Below are 20,637 nucleotides of genomic sequence, written 5' to 3' on the forward strand. Positions count from 1 at the left end.
ACCTTTTTTCTCGCTGAGCAGATAAAATACTACGCTCCACACAACGAAATAATCAATCTCAAATGAGAATTAATTTGGTGAATGCATTCCACTGCAGTCTATCGTGGGCTTAACCAAAAATGTCATAGAAAAAAACCATTTACTAGCTCAATCAACTCAACAAACCACTCGATTTGCTCGCTCGTGAAAAAGGATAGAAAATAAAATTCTAACCTAATAATAATTAAAATGGAAAATTAGTTTTTGGCGCACGCGTGTGTATGAACATAATAATAATAATTAAAAAAAATCAGGCTGTCCAACCTACTTCTATTAGCAATAAAAGAATATACTAATTAAAAGTTGTTACGAGGTCGTGACAATCTAAGATATAATTGTATAATGGAAATTGTAAAGGACGAAATGAAAAAAAAGAAGTAAATGTAAAAGTTTAGGACAGAGCGGAACAGAGGACAGAGAGTTGGGGGCAGAATGGAAGGAGCAATATTTAGGAGCCGGGGGCGGCGATATCATTGGACAAAGAATATATATATATATATATATACAATAATGATATAACCGTAATGAAAGTTACAGTTAAATAAAAGTTGTTAATGGCCGGCCTCCTCCAGTCGCCTCAAACCGCTTCTTATTTTCCTCTCTGCTGAAAGGTATTTTCCACAAACAATTTATTTAGGTATAAAGTTTTCCCTTATTATAGGTATATTACATAAAGTAATAAAAGTTTGTTCCAGGAAATTACTTTTAACTTTTATTTTCACCGAGTTGGAGAAATAGAATGAATTTGATATGATGCTGTATAAAAAAATATAAAGTTTTTTTTACAGTACAATTTCTTTCTTAAAACAAAAAAGAAATTGTACTGTAATTTAGTTTGAATTTTATAGAGTAAATAGAAACAGTATTTTACAATACCTCGCGAAGAAAAGGAGATTCTTAAGTCAAAGAAGGCAGCTAGAATGGACGACTAAGAACTATCAAAAACACTGAGTAAATTCTGAGACTCATCTTCTGTAAGGAAATAGGAGATAGCCGACTTGAGAATGGGGCTAACATGGGTGACCCCAGGTAACCTTAAGGGGGGGGCAATTCAATACATTATTAGGGTGCGTTCCACTAAGCGTTCACAACGATCTCGCTCACGACCGCGCGGTTTTGCCCGTGCCATTTGCACTTGCGAGCATTTACAATAGAAAGCCCAAGTGGAATGGACTACGTAGCGTTTTAACCGTTCATGTAAACATTACAAATGGCGACCTCGAAAATGACTCAGAAGCTTGAAGAGGTTGTTTTTTTAATTTTAACCCCATTTATAAGCAGTGATAATAAACTTTACTAATTATTGGTAAAGTTGACTTATATTAAAAATATATACAGGGTGACCAGAGTTATATGCTCCACCCACTTTTTCTTTTAACGGCGGGAAATTTCGAAAAAATAAAAAACACGTATTTAATCATTTTTAGTCTAGTTTATTTTCAGTGATTGACCCATTTTTTTAAACCCCTTGAATCTCGAGATACAGCATCCAACTTTTGTTTTTCAAATGGAACGTTATATTTTTTTTTGTTGCACATTTTTATAGTATTTGAGCTCCTAAAATAAACAAAAAAATTTTTTTTGAAATCGGTTAGGTTTTTCAAAAGTTATGGTAATTTAAAATATGAAAAACAAATTTCAGTTTATTGTCAAAATTACGTTATTTTTTTTAAATAATCTGTTCAAACTGGGCACAATCAACGGATAGGCAAGCCAAAACTCTAGACTCCCACGCTTTGCCTGTAGCAGTACTTATGGTGGCGAAGTCAAGATCTAGGCAGGCTAGAGTTATTCGACGTTCAGGTGGTTTTTTCTACAAACGTTTGGTGTGGAGTTTTAGGAAATCACCTAATTGGCCCATACTTCTACAGAGAGAACTTAACTGATGCAAGGTATCACCAACTTTTTTTAAGAGACATTTTGCCAGTTCTGCTTGAAGATGTTCCGCTACAACGTCAGCTAGATATGTATTTTCAACAAGATGGTTGCCCGGCATATATGCGAGAGTGGTTCGAGGTTACCTTGACAGAAATTTCCATGAAAAGTGGTTAGGGACTCATTGTCCCATCCAATGGCCACCTCGATCTCTGGACTTAACCCCAATGGACTATTTTTTGTGGAGATATCTAAAAAATAAACTGTACAGTAACGTTAATCCCTTAGCTTCAGTCGATGATCTGAAACGTCGAATAACTCTAGCCTGCCTAGATCTTGACTTCGCCACCATAAGTGCTGCTACAAGCAAACCGTGGGAGTCCAGAGTTTAGGCTTGCCTATCCGTTGATTGTGCCCAATTTGAACAGATTCTTTAAAAAAAATACCGTAATTTTGACTATAAAGTGAAATTTGTTTTTCATATTTTAAATTACCATAACTTTTGAAAAACCTAATCGATTTCAAAAAATTTTTTTTGTTTATTTTAGGAGCTCAAATACTACAAAAATATGCAACAAAAAATATAACGTTCCACTTGAAAAACAAAAGTTGGATGCTGTATCTCGAGATACAGGGGTTTAAAAAATTGGTCAATCACTGAAAATAAACTAGACCAAAAATGATTAAATACGTGTTTTTTATTTTTTCGAAATTTCCCGCCGTTTAAAAAAAAAGTGGGTGGAGCCTGTAACCATGGTCACCCTGTATATAATTCAATTTTTATATTACATTTTCGTGGAGTATTTATAAAATTTACGTTTAAATAAAATTAAAATGTCTTTTGTGTCAACAGTAGGATATTTATTAATGGAACGTAATAATGCTTTAGAAAGTTCTTCATCTAGTTCCGATGAAGAGTGGTATGCAATTTTACAAAATCGCAATGGTGAAAAGCGAAAACTTAGGCCACGTATTATTAACTATCAAAGTGTAATTGGTCGTTATTCAGTGATTTAGTATGTAAAGGGATAAGTAATTTTTCATTATATTATTTTTTTTAGACTTTCGAGAAACACATTCAATTATTTGCATGAGATAATACTTTCATTTACCTGATATAATTTTTTCGGTCGCTATCTTTGCTTTTAAAAATTGCGCCAAATTTCTGAAAGCCCACTTTGTCCCAGCTCATTAGTGACGTTTTCGCCACGACCACAACGATCGCCAGTCGTCAAGTGGAACGGCTGAAGGTACATTTTGATCGTTGCGAGAGCTTAGTGGAACGCATCCTTAATACAATCTATCTAAGTTTACTAATTATTATTAAATTATTTAATATTTCTAACGGGAAATAAGTTTGCAAAGTACGTGAAAACCAGCCAAACGTTTTCCTCCAATAATATTTAATAATATTCTTTCGTAGATAAATAAATAATTACTTCTGTGCGGTATGGAGGGGGAATGAAAGAGAAACGTACCCTACAAAGAACTGGACAGTCACTTTAGTACAGGTAAAGAGGTTGTCAGGTGACAAGTTTGACAAAGGGACTAATTTTCTTTTCAAAAAAAATCTTGTTTTTCTTTTTACTTTAGTTTCTTTTATTTTTTCCACTTCTTTGACTTAGTGGCCATCATTTAATCCCTAGTTTGTACTTGTCTAAACACTTTCAACAGTTTCTGATCATGCCACCCACGTTCATTCCTCTGTAGGCGGACTTAAAATGTACTTAGTACCCGGTAAAATGCATACTAATAGGGATTGGCCTACTGGAGCAAATTTATGGTCAAGTTGCTAAGTGGGATGCACTTATGAGATATTTACAGATTAGTGTACTTTGTAATATCCCTTAACAAGAATTGACTTTTTTTTTTATAACAAGTGACTAATAAAAGGAAAAAGGTATTTTTCATTTTCCCTTAAATCTGGTTGGTACTGCGTGCAGATATTTTTTTTAAAAAAATTCTCTCACTTGTTAAGAAAAGTATTAAGAACATTCTAAGTTTTCCCAAATTCAGTTTTCTACAGAAATATCTGTAAATACGAGGGTCGTTTGAAAAGTCCGTGCAAAAATAAAAACTACTTAATTTTTGTTGGGGTAAACCTATTTTATTTTTCAACATAGTCTCCTTTTAGGCTTATACACTTCGTCCAACGCTGCTCTAGTTTGTTGATCCCTTCCGAATAATAGGATTTGTCCAAGTCTGAAAAATAGATCAAGCCATTCGTTTCTGCAATCACCTCCACGTTTGAATAAAATCTTTTTCCCGCCAGCCATTTCTTCATATTGGGGAACAAATAGTAGTCCGAGGGAGCCAAGTCTGGAAAATAGGGGGGATGTGAAACGAGTTGGAACCCTATTTCCATTAATTTTGCGACCACAACTGCTGAGGTGTGAGCTGGTGCGTTGTCGTGATGGAAAAGGACTTTTTTGTGGGCCAATCGTGGGCGTTTTTCTTGCAGCTCGGTTTTCAAACGGTCCAATAACGATGAATAATATGCACCTGGAATAGTTTTACCCTTTTCCAGATAGTCGATGAGGATTATTCCTTGCGAATCCCAAAAGACAGTCGGCATAATTTTTCCGGCCGAAGGAACGGTCTTCGCCTTTTAGATTGTTCTTTGGTCTCAGGAGTGTAGTGATGTATCCATGTTTCATCCACAGTGACGAAACGACGCTTAAAGTCCTGCGGATTCTTCTGGAACAGCTGCAAACCGTCCTTGCAACACTTCACACGATTTCGTTTTTGGTCAAGCGTAAGCAATCGCGGCACCCATCTTGTGGATAGCTTTGTCATGTTCAAATGTTGATGCAAAATATTATGTACCCGTTCATTCGAGATGCCCACAGCACTAGCAATCTCACGCACCTTCACTCTTCTGTCATCCATCACCATATCATGGATTTTATCAATGATTTCTGGAGTAGTAACCTCAACAGGGCGTCCAGAACGTTCAGCGTCACTTGTGCCCATATGGCCACTCCGAAAATTTTGAAACCACTTATAAACTGTTCTAATCGAAGGTGCAGAGTCACCATAATGTTTATCAAGCTTCTCTTCAGTCTCCTGAGGCGTTTTGCCCTTCATAAAGTAGTGTTTAATCAACATACGAAATTCTTTTTCGTCCATTTTTTGAAAATCACTCGACTTCCTCGATTCAAACGAATGCCAAACACAAAAAAATAGACCGATCTGGCTGAAACTTGGTGTGTGTTCTTCCAAGAGATGCTACTAACTAAACATAACCTCGATACGCGCCAGTAGTGCTATCTCCCTGACTTTGCACGGACTTTTCAAACGACCCTCGTAGAGTTTATGGTACCACCCAATTCTTGGTTCTACACTGTACGATACGTTCCTTAGAAAATCGTACTTAAAAAAATCGCGTAAAAAATTACGTGCGACGTAATTTCGGGGATATCTTCCACAACTTTAAAAAAATCTTGTAAGATGAAAAAACTCTCAATTTTTTCTTCAAAAAAAACCTTCCAAAAAAATCCATATGAAATCCATATTACATATTAAATACGTATCTAATTAGAAAAAAAAAATTCAAATTAGCGTACAGTAAAAATTCAGTACATATAAAAATTTAAATTGAAATTAAGAGTAAAAATCAATTTAGCAACAATTCATCGCTACTTGATGACAAGCGTGCACGTTTATCACGAACTGGATCAAAACAATGGTATCATCAGTCAGTAAATGTGATATACTGAACACTTTAAACACTGAACAACGATATGCTGGGTCCCAAGTTTAAGTACAACGAGATAAAGAAAAAAAGTGATAATAAAATTCGGGTATTCCCCCGGTAACTCCGGAATACAAAGTAAACAAGTCATGAAGTCATGTGAAGTCAACAAGACCAAGTCACTAACATAAGTGTGGGCATAAACTGACCGGACTTCTGGATCACACTGTCATAATTAGAAATAAAAAAAATAATTTTTTTTTTGAGGGGATTCGCCATAGAACCAAAAATTCGTGTGAAAAAGTTTTATTTAAAAATCGTGTAAAAAAAAAAAATGCCGTGTACGATATATAAAATAAAATATCACAACTACGAACAAATCGCTGAAAATTTGAAACTTCACATTACGTTTTGATCCTTCTAGAGATCTTAACTGTAATTTAGCAATCGAATTCCCATCACCGGAAGTATCGTTTTACTTAAATCGATTTCTCAAATTTTTATTTTTTAGATATTTTCAAAAATGATTCCATCTAAAATCTAAAATATTATTTATTTTTTTTAAAAAAAAAGATCTAAAACCAAAAATAAGTGTAAGCCATTACCATAGAAATGTCCTGAATTAAAATAATCTAAAACTAAAATAGTTAGATCAAGAAAAAATAAGCTAACTTAAAAAAAATGGCGCCAAACAAATTTTTAGATGTACCCAAGTCAGTAGTTATTATAATAAAAATCCGTGGTATAGTTACTGAGCCGAAATGTTGGACGGCCAGATATTTTGCAAACTTCGCCATAAGTACAGCGCCCAAACGTTATGAAATGGATATGAAATTCTTATTCGAATTAGAATGGATACATTTGAAACGTACCATGCATACGGAGATTTTAGAAGCGAAGCCAGAATGTGCTGTCTGGATTAATGAGACGTACATTGGTGATGATATAGCTTTGTACAGATTTCTGAGACATGATGAACATATACCGCTGAATTTATTGGACGATATTATAAACGTTTCCGTACAGATCTCCACAAATCCATTAGAATATTGTCCAAGGAATATGGAAAGATCGTATGTATATTTTAATGTTATTTTAAACGGAAGAGATATTGGCAGGATGTTGTTTGAAATATTCAATGATTTAATGCCGATCAGCTGTGCTAGATTCCTTAAAGAATGTGTACGTTATAACGGCTCACCGATACATAGAATCGCGCACAGTGGATGGTTTGAGACTGGCCGTTTTGAAAATGAAGATCATCCTATAAGGGAGAAACGCCCTCTTGGATTAAGCAATTGTCGAGAAGGTATGCTATCCTTAGTGAACGCTGGTAAATCGAATAGTAAAAGTAGTACATTTCTTGTGACAATGGCACCGGCTACTTACCTAGATCCGTATCAATGCCCTATTGGTGCTTTACTAGACGGAGACCAAATCCTAAAGGCTATAGATAATGTCGGAACCCATTATGATTCCCCAAAAGAGCTAATCAACATAGCCAATGTAAACATACTTTATACGCCCAATCATGTAAGCGAGAAATTTAGCCTAAATTCCGTAAAAGTTGTGGAAAAACCATCATATGTTTGGTCATTAGAGAGTAAAGTGCGTAGGAAAGTTGATCAGAACGAACTAATGAAATTCAGGATAGATTTGAAACCAGATTTCAAACCACCAGCTGCTACATGGTTAGAACAGAGAATCACTGAAATACGACGACAATTGAACCAAGAAAGTAGTAAATTCAAACAGGTGGTTGATGAAGCAAGATTCCAAAAGATTGTCTACAGATTATTGCAAAAGAAACAAATTTCTGATGATGAATTTGATTTAGAAAAATTAAAAATGGCAAAAGATGATGAAAAATGGTACAAGATCTTATTGAACGCTGATAGTGATTTTGATTTATATTACAAACAACCGCATATACCAAAAGTTTGCCTAGAATCGGTCAATGATTGGCTAGAAAAAAGTTCAACAATTGAAAATCCAATAATATTACGTTTATTAGGATATGTTGACAAAAAGGAGCTATTACAAGTTATGGATTTAATAAAACGTCTAATTGGGGAGGCCATTGAAATAGCGATAAACAGGCCAAATGAACTGTATTTACTAGAATATCAAGCTGATATTGATTATAGTAAACCTTTCGGCGATGATATTGATCGTTTGCCAACAAAAGTAAAAAATTTATTAAATAAGGAAGTGGTAAATTTGACAAAAAGTGGTGTTGAACTTTTACGAACAAGTCTAAGGCATATAATTGAAACTATATCAGACACTAAACTGGATGATAAGTCAACAATTTCAGGAAATGCAGTGATGATCATATCGGCTACTAGTTCGTTATTAGGCGCCAAGATGCTGAGCCAAGAAGAAGTTATCAGCCGTAAAGAATCATTAGTGAATGATATCGATTTGTTTACTAAGAGCATAATCATTGCGCATGCTAAGACAAAAAGTGAAGAATTGCCAAAAAAAGAAAGACATCCTGCTTATTTTAAAAGCATTTCCAAAACGACGTTTTAAAAAATTCTCTTCTGTCTCTGTCTTTAAATACATTTTTTTTTTGTTGTAAGGACTCCCACAGTCAGAGGGCGAAAATGTATTCTTGAGAATAAATAAAATATATTCAATTTGATTCAGTGTAAATAAGTGAAATTAGTGCCAAAAAAAATATTGTAAATCTGTTTAGGTTCACAGTACTGGATAATCTCTTTGATTTTATCGGGCATGTTTATTGTCCATCATGAGAGTCTACACTTGCTGACTCTTGTGAGACGGTAGTGCGAAATCACTACACCAAATCTGTCCCTGATGATGCTCGAGCATGCGTGCTATGACGTATAAAAAAAATCAAAAGACAAAGAGTTTCATTTCTTGCTACTTTAATTGAACGGTAACTTTTTGCTAAGAATATAATTAGGATCTTTGGAGCAGCTGTAATGTAATAGTTAATATTTGGTAACTATAAGTTGGTATAATATTAAATTCAACCATCTTTTAGAATAATTTCTAAGTTTCAATGGGATTTTATTATGTACATTGAAATTATAGAAAGAGATGTCAGTGTTCATTATACAGGTTAAAGTACCATCAAGTATTTCCGGACTTAAAAGACCCCATTCTCAACCACAATTTTTCCGTTCAGGTTGAAGTTATGCCCTCCACCTTCCTTGCTTCATAGCTATTCTAAGAAAAAGATCTTCCTTGGAAATCCCGCAAACAGAATTATACCGGAAATAACCCCTTACCAAGTTATTAAACTTACTCAATAAAACCAACCCAGTGCCAAATAAATCGTAAGTTCAATTCATCTATGAAAAATGACACCCAAGATGGCTTTTTAATAACCATTAACTTAGTTGAGGAGGTCTTTTTGCTTTATTATTATTATTTTTTTTTTGTAGAAGCATCTGTTTGCTTTGCTTTGAATTGTATACAGATTGGGTTATGTATTATACATAATAGGAGGAGTGTATATGAGTGAAATGACGGAGATTTCCTAAGGCTAGTAGTAGATGACACCCGGTCTTTAGAGGGGGGTCGCCACTCAGCCATGACGTTCGCCTCTAACGTCATCTAAAACGATCTGCATCAATCTGTACACCCTTAACTGTGTCCCTATTATGTGCATAATAAATATTTATTTGAATGTATATTATTATAATATAGTAACATTATTATAGAATTAATAGGATAGACATTAGTGAACTAGGTTAAATTATTATTAAAATGTACAAGTTTTTAAATATTTCGAGCAGTTTTAGTCGGTAATTGGATATAAATCGTTGAAGGACTCATTTCAGTCAAACTTGGATTCAGTAAGTAAAAAGAGGGTATATTGGCAAAATAGGTAAAACTTCTTTTTAAAAAATATTACATTAAATATACTTATAAATACAAAAAATATTAAGACTAAATTCGATCCTCATAGAATATAACAATGAACGATTTCCATTTATTTTAAATAAGTAGTAACAATAAGTAATTATTCATATTAGTATTAATATTCGCCTGTAGAAGGAAACCCTGCACTTTCTAATCGCTCTTCTAATGGTTATGTTGTAAATGCCAATGCTTTATAGATCATGATCACATTGGTGTGTAAAATAAAAATATTACCTCTTTGGCCACGTCATACCAGTCATAGTTATCCCTACACTTGGTTATATTTTATACAATTAGAGGTTACCATTCTTGGTTTAAACAGTATGCGCCTGTCTTATCCCGCGCAGCTTCAAAAAAAAAAAAAAACCGCAACAGTTACCGGACCTGGAATGAAAATTCAATCCCACCTAAAATTCAGAGCAACCGTCTCTCATCTTCTCGATCATCAAACAGTTCCCTACCAAAGATCCAAACTAAACTAGCCTCTTCTCATAATCGAGAACAAATCGTCGATAAGATGGATGATGGGGTGTTATGGAGTGTCTCACAAAATGTCCAGTGAGAGAAGAACCAACTTCAACGATCCGAGAGAGGTCACAATTTCTGTACTATCACCAGTCCGCAGAGTTTATACCATAAGAATGGATGCTGTAAGGCCATCTGCGCGACCGTATGCCTGACATAAACGCCTGTCAAAGAGCAAAACCTGATGCGGACACCGATATCAAGGAGTTTTTAAGTCAGAAAATCCCGAAATCCTGATTACATGGTCCCTGTGCTTCTCTATATGCGATGGATCATATGAATTTACTAATCGATAATGGAAACTATCGCGCGAACAATTGAAGGATATCAATTAATCGTAATTGTTACCTTTTCAGTACAGACAATTTTATGCTTGAAATCAACAATCTTTTTGCGCAAACTCTGTACGATAAGTTAGTGGTAAATAAGAATAAATACTTAGAAATAAAAAGCAAAACTTACTGTTTAAACCAAGAATGGTAACCTCTAATTGTATAAAATATAACCAAGTATAGGGATAACTATAATGACTGGTATTACGTGGCCAAAGAGGTAATGTTTTTATTTTACACAACAATGTGATCATGATCTATAAAGCATTGGCATTTATAACATAACCATTAGAAGAGCGACAAAGAGAGTGGTGTACACGTAAGTATATTATCCTCTTTGTTATAAAACATATGGTGATCATACTTCAATGTCTACCCTAATCGTCCTAATTAAATTTACTATATAGGCGATTTGCATTCAAAACCTATTAGCAAAGTTAACGTGGTGTCAATTTGGAAATGTTAAAAAGTTAAAACCATGTATATTTGAAAAGGGGCAGAGAGATGTGGGGCGGGGGCGGGTGGAAGGGCTATAGGTGCAGCCGTGAAGTGAAATAATGGCAGTATGGCGACCTGATCGGGAGACAGATAGAACGAGAGGTAAGAGCGGTATTCAGCTACTTTTACATCTCATTTCAACTCTAGTTTCTTAAACAATGCACCAGCAACACTTGTATGCACTTCTTTAAACTGCACCACCGAGACTATATAGATACAAAGTCAAACATTAATTGGATATCCCCTGCACTTATCAATGTCGAATTGGATTATTTTTTGTTTTGTTCTGTTGATCTTAAATTGTAGTTGTCTACATTGAAATTTAGCTTTCAATATTTCAATAATCAAGTAATGAGACTTGGGACAATCGACTTAGTTTGCCTAATTAATTTGGCTTTATTATCAAGCGCATAGATCGATTTACTTCTACTTCCTACTTAATTAAACTTAAACTAAAAGGACCAAGAACGCAAGAAGATGTAAACGTAAACATTCGTTTGAACTCCAAATTAACGTAATAATAATAATAGCCTGGAAGCCCTCAAGAAGAGAGGAAATATTAAATGATCAGGGGCGCTAATGACCTCCTCAGAAATCTTTTTTTTTTTGGCATTGGCTTTCGCCAAACAGCCAGCATCGTCTAGGTGCTAATCACTAGAATATCACATCCTAATCCCAACAGCACAAGCCTTATCCACAACAATCCATCCCGACAGTCCTCCACAGACGCCTGAAACGACGTTGGCCCCCGCGACCTTTTACCTATTTCCTAAACTTCCTTTCAACCTCTAGAGGGTTCCAGCATTGGCTGGCCCCTCTCTCAGCATGCCTTCCAGATTGTGGCACGGGATTCTCCAGGATTCAGCCTACAATCTGTGCATAACTCAATTAAGCACACATTTACTTAATGTATATGTACGTATATGTACAGGTTGTAAATAAAATAAAATAAATAAAAAATCTAAAGGGGATAAAAAGTGAAAATTTAAATAATGTAGGACCAAAATAATTAACTCTAATTTATATGTTGAGGGTGGTATACCACCCTGAAAAGGGTTAACAACCAGTTAATATTTTGTAAGGCTAATAAGCCTAAAGGGTTTCTGCTTTAAGGCTACTAGCTGACACAAACTGGTTAGTTTAAACTGCTAAACTTTATTTTTTTAACCCTAGAATACGCGCTTCCATAGCCGTACCAAACAACCCTTCTTCCTTTGACAATCTTATAACAGTTATTTAACCTCTTCTCATATTTACCACCATTGGGAAATTTATATAAAAGGGTGTCATGGTACATTAGGTAACAGCTGGGGCTGCTCTCCACCAATAGTAGCCCCATTCTTAACGCCGCTAAACAGGCACTCGATTCCGTTTCCCCCCTTTATCAACCCCACATACATGAGCACCATATACACTCTCGATTCGTATACTAAACGGTTTTGCTCAATTAATAGATATTAAATGAGTGAAAAGATGGTCGTAAAAATAAAAAATACCTATTTCAAGTTTCCAATAGGGGAGAGAATCCATTTTGTATGTCAGTCTATTTATCTAGTCCTTTTAATTTTGTTTTTCCCCGTCCCTGTTCCGGTAAATGAATAGACAGGGACCAGGGACCATGTATTCCGCTATAACGCTGACACTTTGTGTGAAGAGCGTGCTATATTGGGTCTGGAATGTACGATATTTCATTTATAGTTTAGAACTGCAGTCCTGACTATGACTAATCATAAAATATAATAAAAACTAATAAATTTTATTATTAACATTAAAACGAAAAAAAAATACTTTCATCGCAAAGAGGAGGCTTTCGAAATATCTCCCTTGCTTTCATTCTACTAGATCAGAGAAATATCCGCGGCGTTCTGGGATAAATATTCGAAATTAAGAAAACCGGAAACGATCCGTTTTGAGGTCCAATGAAGCTAAAATCAACTCACAGGGGAGCTCAAAACTGGATACGAGACTGATGCTGCTACAGAAGAACTATGCATGCGCCAAATCCTAACGACCGATAGCTGTGCAGCGTTAAGCCTTCTCTTTCGATTGCAGCGTCTCACGTGTTTGTAGAGAAATTTGTGTTTGACCGGAACCGTCGTTTGTGAGAAGAGGTGTTAGTTTCGTTTTGCCCGAAAACATGATACTACACATGTAGTAGAACAACGAATTGTCGTGAAATTTCACATCAAAACTTGATAAGACCGCTTACATGAAACTTATCTTTTATTAAAAGAAGTTTATGGCGATGAATGTTAATTAAGTGCGCGAGTTTTAGAGTGGTTCAAGCGTTTCCAAGATGGCCGAAAAGACGTCGGGTCGCCCTTCCACGTCCAAAACGGATATGAAAATATCTATTATAATTAATCAATATTACTACCGTGAGGTACTTGTTCAACTCTTGTGAAAGAGTAAGGAAAAAAACGACCCGATTTGTGGAAGAACAAGTTACGGGGTACTCCATCAAGACAACGCGCCGGCTCACACTGCATTGTCTGTCAAGACGACGTTTCTAGCCTAGTACAACATCCCAGGTTTTAGGCCATCCGCCTTATTCGCCTGACATTGGCCCCTATGTGACTTTTATCTGTTACCCCAAAGTCAAATCTGCATTAAAAGGAAAACACGATTTCAGTCCCAGTTGAAGCTGTAAAAGAAAAAACGGCACGCGTCATGCAGGAGCTCACAGAAAAAAGACTTCCAGCACTGTTTCGAACAATGGTAAATTCGCATGGAGCTTTGTAGAGATATGGGAAGGGGTGTATATTGAAGGGGATATTAACTAAATAATGTTTAAATTTAAAATAAAATGTTTTACAGCAATAGTCTCGTTATTTAATAGCCACACCTCGTACATCCGGCGGAACCCATAATCGTAAATTTGGTATCATCGTGGTACTTCCCTTATCTAGTGGGTAAATTTAAAAAAATACGAACGGCTACCGTGGCGCCTTCAATTTCAGTACTATTTTAACTAAATGTATTTTGTTTTAGCCTCTAAAGAATGCAATTAGGCTAAATTTCAGTATTCTGGGCATCTAAAAGAAGCAGTGACAATTCAAAGCTAAGAGCAATGAGAATTACATTTTAAAAAATAACAAATACTAATAAAACAAAATAACAATAACAGATTTTCATTTTCAAAGTCACTATGACAAATGACAGGTGTTAAAGTTTAACGTAGGCTGCTATGCCAGACAACTGACACTAACATAAAATGTTTGACATTTTTCTAAGAATTTTGTTCATATTTGTTTACCTATACTTTTTACCTGTAGATCTTGCAGGGCTATACCTGGACTTTGGGGGGGGGGGTACTTTAGTTTTAAATGAAAGGAAAGAGCCCCACTTTGAAATGGTTTCAAAATTAAAAACAAATTAATGGGATGTAATGACTGACTGGCTAGACGTAGCACTTGAGGTGGCTGCGATTAATTGTGATCTCAAAATGTGGATATTGGTTTCACCACAGATTTGATTGGAACGTGTTAATCCAAATTTTCAGAAACAATAGGAATTATCTAGGAGCCAGGATATCCGGTTAGTTAGTATTTGTGGTACTGGGTTAAATTTCCGGTTTAGGCTTTGGCTTTTATTGGATGATGATTAATAAAACGAATTAACAAATCCTACAAAATTCCCTCCAAAACTCCAAAGGAACTTATGGCTCCATTTACAGCCATATTTATTACTAACAACAAAATTGTTCGCAATCATATATTTTCCTCAAAAATGTACCCATTAAAAGGGAACTTCCTTTAGAACATACTTAAAACAAATTTTTCTTGAAAAAAAAATAAAAAAGAAATTTATAAATAATAAGTTGTTAGTCAATAAAAATCGATAAGACCTATAGAGGAACATGGAAGCGAAAGGTAAGCTCTTATGAAAGAAGATAGAAATAGAAATAGAAATAGAAATAGAAATAGAAAAGAAACTTATTATTCTGGGACAATTGTCCCCTAAGAATAAACACAGGAACAAATTGAGGCCTTAATAGTGATTAAACAGGCCTGTGATTAAACAGAAAATAAATAAATAAATAAGTATTTACAAAAAGTGAAAATAAAAATAACAGCAGAAATTAAGGAAATAAATTAAAACAATTAGAATTTCGGAGGAAGCTGGATAGAAAGGAGATAACTGAATAGACGGGATTTAAAGATAGATAGGGTAGGAGCATGGCGGACAGATGATGGCAAGGAGTTCCAGAGAGAGAGGTAGCACGTATTAGGAAGGACTTGTCAAAGGTTGAGGTACGGTGAGAGGGAATATAGAGATCAGATGAGCGAGATCTAGTGTTACGGGAATGGATGGAGGATTTAAACTTAAGGAGTTGAAAAATATAGTAAGGCCTTTGAGACTGGATGACTTGAAAAAGGAAAGAAGCCAAAAAATATTGGCGGTGATAGACAGGAAAAAGCCAACTAATCGTAGCAGTGCGAAATGCGAGAGTCTCTGGAAATGCTTATGAAGGAGTTCATGAGGCGCTTAAGCTTAGCTTCAATATCACCAGAAAGACCGCCATACACTAAACAACCATAGTCGAAATGGGGGAATATAAGAGAGGAAACTAGGAGTGGCCGGGTCTTAATTGGAAAAAGGTGACGGGAACTATTAAACTGCTTTAGGATGTGGATGGAACGACAAGAGATTTGGGAAACATGGTTTTTCCAGGATAGGTTTTGATCAAAAGTGATACCAAGTTTTTTCACAGAGGAACAATATTTTATTGGGATATTGTAAAGGAAAAGATTAGAAAGAGGAGCCAATGATTTAAGGAGTGGGTTGGAGCCAATAACTATAGCTTTGGTCTTTTCTACATTCAGGGTAAGCTTATTGTTCGTGGCCCATGCTGAGATATTATTGAGGTCTTCTTGAAAGATAAAACGGCTGCTCAGAACAAAAAAAAAAAAACAAAAACGTAAAATTCTTAAAAGAATTGTTGGCCTTATTCGAAAAGGGAATGAATAGAGGATAAGGATATGCAGAGAAATAAGGAGATGTGGAGACCCAGATCAGGGATACAGTTGACCTTGTTAAGAACAAGAGGACTGAAGTGACTTGCCAGCCATTTGGAGAGCGCAAAGGAATGGAGATTATAGTCAAAAGATATTTGTAAATGTTGAACAGACGGAGATAGAAAAACGGGGAAAACCTCGAGTAAGATGGCCGCCTAACAGCGTTGAGGCTGATCTGAAGGTAAACGAAGAAATTAGGAAATAATAAGTCAAAAAAAAGAAGGAAACCACGATTAAAAACATCGATAGCACAAAAGTTAACCTAAAAAAAAATTTACAAAGCAGTCAAAATGATATATTATCATTGCTTTTAGACAAGTTTTTAGCGGAAGACTTTTATATAGAGAAACAGGACCACAAACACATGTTCAAAGACTCACGTAAAGTCTATATCCAGTTCATTAACTAGGAACTAAGAGGGAAAAAGGAAAGCAAGAAATAAATATAGCGCTATCTACAGGAACAGTGATGGATGATTGGTGTCTCCTGGGTTTCTAAAAGGGCCACAATTAACAAGTATTTAGGTTAGGTAGCCCCAAAAGAAAAAGAAAAAGATTTAAGGGCGGCGCCCTTACTGGGAGGAGAGCCCCAGTTAGTAGACTTTGGTCAGGCGGCATGTCCACTACATTCTGTCCCTTGTAAGTACTGTTGTTTTTTTCCTTTCTGTTTTTTTTTTGTCTTAAGGGAAGAGAGAGGACCTTGTCTCCAAAAGGCGGGACACATTAAGCAAAGCATAAATTTGTCTTCGCCTGTAGCAATAAATCAAATAATACTTTGATCAATTGATTAGGGCATTTTTTTTAGAAAAACTTAATTAGCTAATTCTTTTGGATAAATTTCCTCCAGCCATGTATTAATTATATACTGTTTTATCTAGCCCAGAATACCTGGATAAGGCAGGTGTATGTCTAGAGATGTTATCATCTCTTGCAGAATACCCAATTTTATTTTATTTATTTATACATATTGACAGCCTTAGACGATTTAGTACAGAAATCAGGCAAGAAAAGTTTTACATAAGTCAATGGAGAAGGATTAATTTGATCAATAAATAAATCAATCAACGTTTGATTTTTGGATGCAAGTCCAAAACCAATCAGGGATTCAATAAACATTCCTTCCATCAACGATATTTTCCAATCACTGCAGATCTAATCAAATCATCAATAATTCTTTACAAAAGATAATAAAACTGAAACGAGTTTGTATTCAATGTAAATATAGTAAAAGGTGTAATTTATGTAATAATTATCCAGTTCGAACTCTTCCGAATTCATTTCTACCAATCGGTGACTTCCTTAGTCGAGAATGTTCAACGAATGTTGGCGTTTTTTTTTCTCTCTCTCTCCTTGTTATTGGCTGCTTAAGCTTAGCAAACCAGCCATTTAAATTCTTCTTTCGAAGCTTCTTTAGTATATTAAATATTTACACAGTTATCTTGTTGTTTGTTATGAACTCAAAGAGCTCTGTGTAAATGCTGCCATCATCAGCTGCCAGAATAGTATTTAAATTGGTGGCAGGTAAGGGGACATCCAGTCGATTTCACAGCCCTCCACAATCGTTCTCTTCCTTTAGTATTGTTAGCACATTGTTGTCAATGTTGGCAGTTGTCGTTGCAGATGATAAGGAGCGATCTCTACCTTACAGAAAAAAAGGTACAGCATCCCTGCGAGGACTTTTTCTTGAGGCAAGATTAAGGTGTATCCTCTCATCAATCAAACATCAAACATCTGAGGATATTGTTCCAAGTTCTCGTTGGGCATTACGTACAATTGTTCTGCTCCTGTTTGGAGCGACGTTGCGGATAAGGCTGCCTTTAAAAGGAAAATTTATAATCGCTGATGATGCCTTCAGATTTTTCTTAATTTTCTGAGAGTTTCAGGCTGATATGGAGCCTCAGTAGTTAATGAGCGCCTTCCCATATTTAATCACAGATAGGATGGGGCGCCAAAATCCGGACAAAATACAAATTGAGATTCCCGCCTTTCGAAAACCACTGGGTAGATGTCGCAATTAGCGTTCATATAGCTTGACGGCATCTACTAAACCATGATAACCTCTAAACAGTCACAATGTTGAAACCAAATGCGGAGTATAACCGTAGAATCGCGATTATCGTAAGTGTTCGCGCTGAGCGCTCGGTGACAGAAATAATTCGGTTCTTCGGGTACCCGAGATCGGCTGTGTATGATCTCATCGGAGAGTATAATGAGTCGGAGAAGTCAAACAAAGGTTTTGCAACACCGGCGAGAAAAAAACACACTCGAAGGAGCGCGTTGTCAGGATGCCCGACATTACCAGATGTTTTTTTTTAAGAAGACATTTTTTTCTATCTTTTATCTAGAAGATCAGCATGTTTATACCAGCTTAATTTATATATAATCTAGAATATATTATCTAGGCAGAATGGAAAAGTCCATATTTTTCAATAACATTCCTCAAAATACCGAGGAGTTTTGATTACTGTAAAGCTAACACAGAGCTGGAATTCCGTTTTTGGGAAGGATTCACGACTATTTTGTCGTAATTAATTTGTAAAATAATAATAAAAAAAAGAAGCTGTGCCAAAAGTCTATTTGTATCATTAAATAGAAAGAAAGACAAAGAAAGAAAGTAAGTTAAATCTATTTGTCAAACGAAAATGTTTAATTATTACCTAAAAAAACAGGTGACCAATAAAAGTGTCTACATAAAAATAAATGAATTTAATTTTAATTGGACCTCCTCAGACATCTAGAAGCAAGATCAGCCAGTTATATTTAAATTAATCTCAAAATGGTTTAAAATAAAAAGAATATAAATAAATACGCTTCATTTAGTGATCATTATCTTATTTTAATGTGTATTTAAAGAGGATTTTTTGTAAAAAAAACTGAGAAATAAAATTAAATAAGGATAAAAATAAATTATGTTTAATGGAGGATCAAAACAAAATCACCATGAATTAGTAAAGAAGGAAGAAAATAAGTTATATTTTCGAAATAATAATAATTATAAAAAAAAATATGATATTAACAAACAAAGTATAAAGATATTTAGTTAAGATTAGTGTTTTTTAATAGACCCAAGAGTGGGGCAACGTATAACAAACGTATGTGTTGTAAGGATGGTTTTAGGAGAAGAACCTGCCAGAATCAGATAGTATATATAAAGAATAGTAAAAAAAAAGGAGACTGCAGATAGCAGCACAGGTGCATGTACGCTGAAAAAAAAATTCAGCAGGCTTTGGATAGCTGAATAATCATCATAGATCATCATCACCCTAGTCTTGCTGGCCCAATCTTTTAACTGGAGTTTATTTTTACAGGACAAAGTTTATCGGATGCTGATCAATATATTATCTGCCCTCTACCAAGCAAATAGGGCCGAGGAAAGGGATTGCCTAATTAATATTTAGGTATATTATATATGAGGTATGTTAATTTGTAATTAAGTTAGATAGTAGCGCACAAGTGTACTTTATTTTAATTTTTTTTTTTTTTTTTTTTTTTTTTTTTTTTTTTAGTGACTAGTAAATCAGTTTATGTTCTTTAAAAAAAAAAAAATTGTCTTTTACTGATTTGAATCTTAAACTATAAAGAGATAGTTTCAATTTAAGTATGAATAGAATGCACGCTTCAAAAGCTGGACGGGTCTTTGAAGAGAGCTAGTTCATATATACCATAAATACATCGTCCTAAATTGGCTTGATTTTGGAGCCGCTGAAAACTGTGCCTTCAAAGTAAAAAAACTATTCGAAATCTTTTCTTTACGTGAAAGAATAAATCGGACACAATGCATGTTGGTCTTAAATGGCACTTCATAATGTCTTAAAACGAATTTTTACAAATAAAAAATAAGTAAAAAAGTAAAGTAATGACTTATTATTTCAGGTGAGCTTTACGTCCAAATAGGTATCTTGTACGGAGGCGACTAGCAAACATACTTTAAGGGTAAATTTCTCATATTAACCATTAAATAAAATCCAAGACCTACATCGGGGGAATTGAACCCACTAAACCAACAATACATCTTAGCTTTGCGGGTCTAGCCTATATCCGCCTAACATACTTTACTATAAATTTCTCATATTAACCATTAAATAAAATCCAAGACCTAGACCAGGGGAATCGAACCCACTAAACCAACAATACATCTTAGCTTTGCGGGTCTAGCCTATATCCGCCTAACATACTTTACTATAAATTTCTCATATTAACCATTAAATAAAATCCAAGACCTAGACCAGGGGAATTGAACCCACTAAACCAACAATACATCTTAGCTTTGCGGGTCTAGCCTATATCCGCCTAACATACTTTACTATAAATTTCTCATATTAACCATTAAATAAAATCCAAGACCTAGACCAGGGGAATCGAACCCACTAAACCAACAATACATCTTAGCTTTGCGTGTCTAGCCTATAACCGTATAGCTACCGTAGCACCTAAATTTTCCTCAAATAAAAGTGATAGATTTTACTGTACCATTTTACATGGAAACATTCAGAGAAAATCGTAAGAATTATTTTCCAGGAAAATGAAAAATGTATTTAACAAAAATTAGTGGTTCAGATTGTGAAGGGATTTCCTCCAGAAATTTTGGAAAAAATTAAGCACCCTACCACTTTTTTAACGAAAACCTCCTAAATTCAGTGGAAAATTCGGTTAAGCGATTTTTGATTTTTAAGTTTACAATCGAGTCGATTAAATTGGATCTAGAAATCGATTAATATATTTTTTTTAAACACATCCAGCTGTAGGTAGGTATAGATAGC

General features: G+C 35.0%; 1 protein-coding gene across 1 annotated transcript; it reads left to right on the plus strand.

Moving 5' to 3' along the window:
* Positions 1 to 6,228: 6,228 nt before the first annotated feature.
* Positions 6,229 to 8,256, plus strand: LOC141447412 (uncharacterized). Its single transcript, XM_074114922.1, has one exon. The coding sequence runs from the start codon at positions 6,290 to 6,292 to the stop codon at positions 8,141 to 8,143; it is 1,854 nt and encodes a 617-aa protein (XP_073971023.1). The 5' UTR covers positions 6,229 to 6,289; the 3' UTR covers positions 8,144 to 8,256.
* Positions 8,257 to 20,637: the final 12,381 nt, after the last annotated feature.

The sequence above is a fragment of the Rhodnius prolixus genome, unplaced genomic scaffold (assembly GCF_049639745.1).
Source record: "Rhodnius prolixus isolate KJV_2025 unplaced genomic scaffold, Rpr scaffold_7, whole genome shotgun sequence".
NCBI lineage: Eukaryota > Metazoa > Arthropoda > Insecta > Hemiptera > Reduviidae > Rhodnius > Rhodnius prolixus.

What these genes read in the sequence shown, in the direction of transcription:
- LOC141447412 (XM_074114922.1), top strand. Translation starts at nt 6,290, where the DNA reads ATGGCGCCAAACAAATTTTTAGATGTACCCAAGTCAGTAGTTATTATA.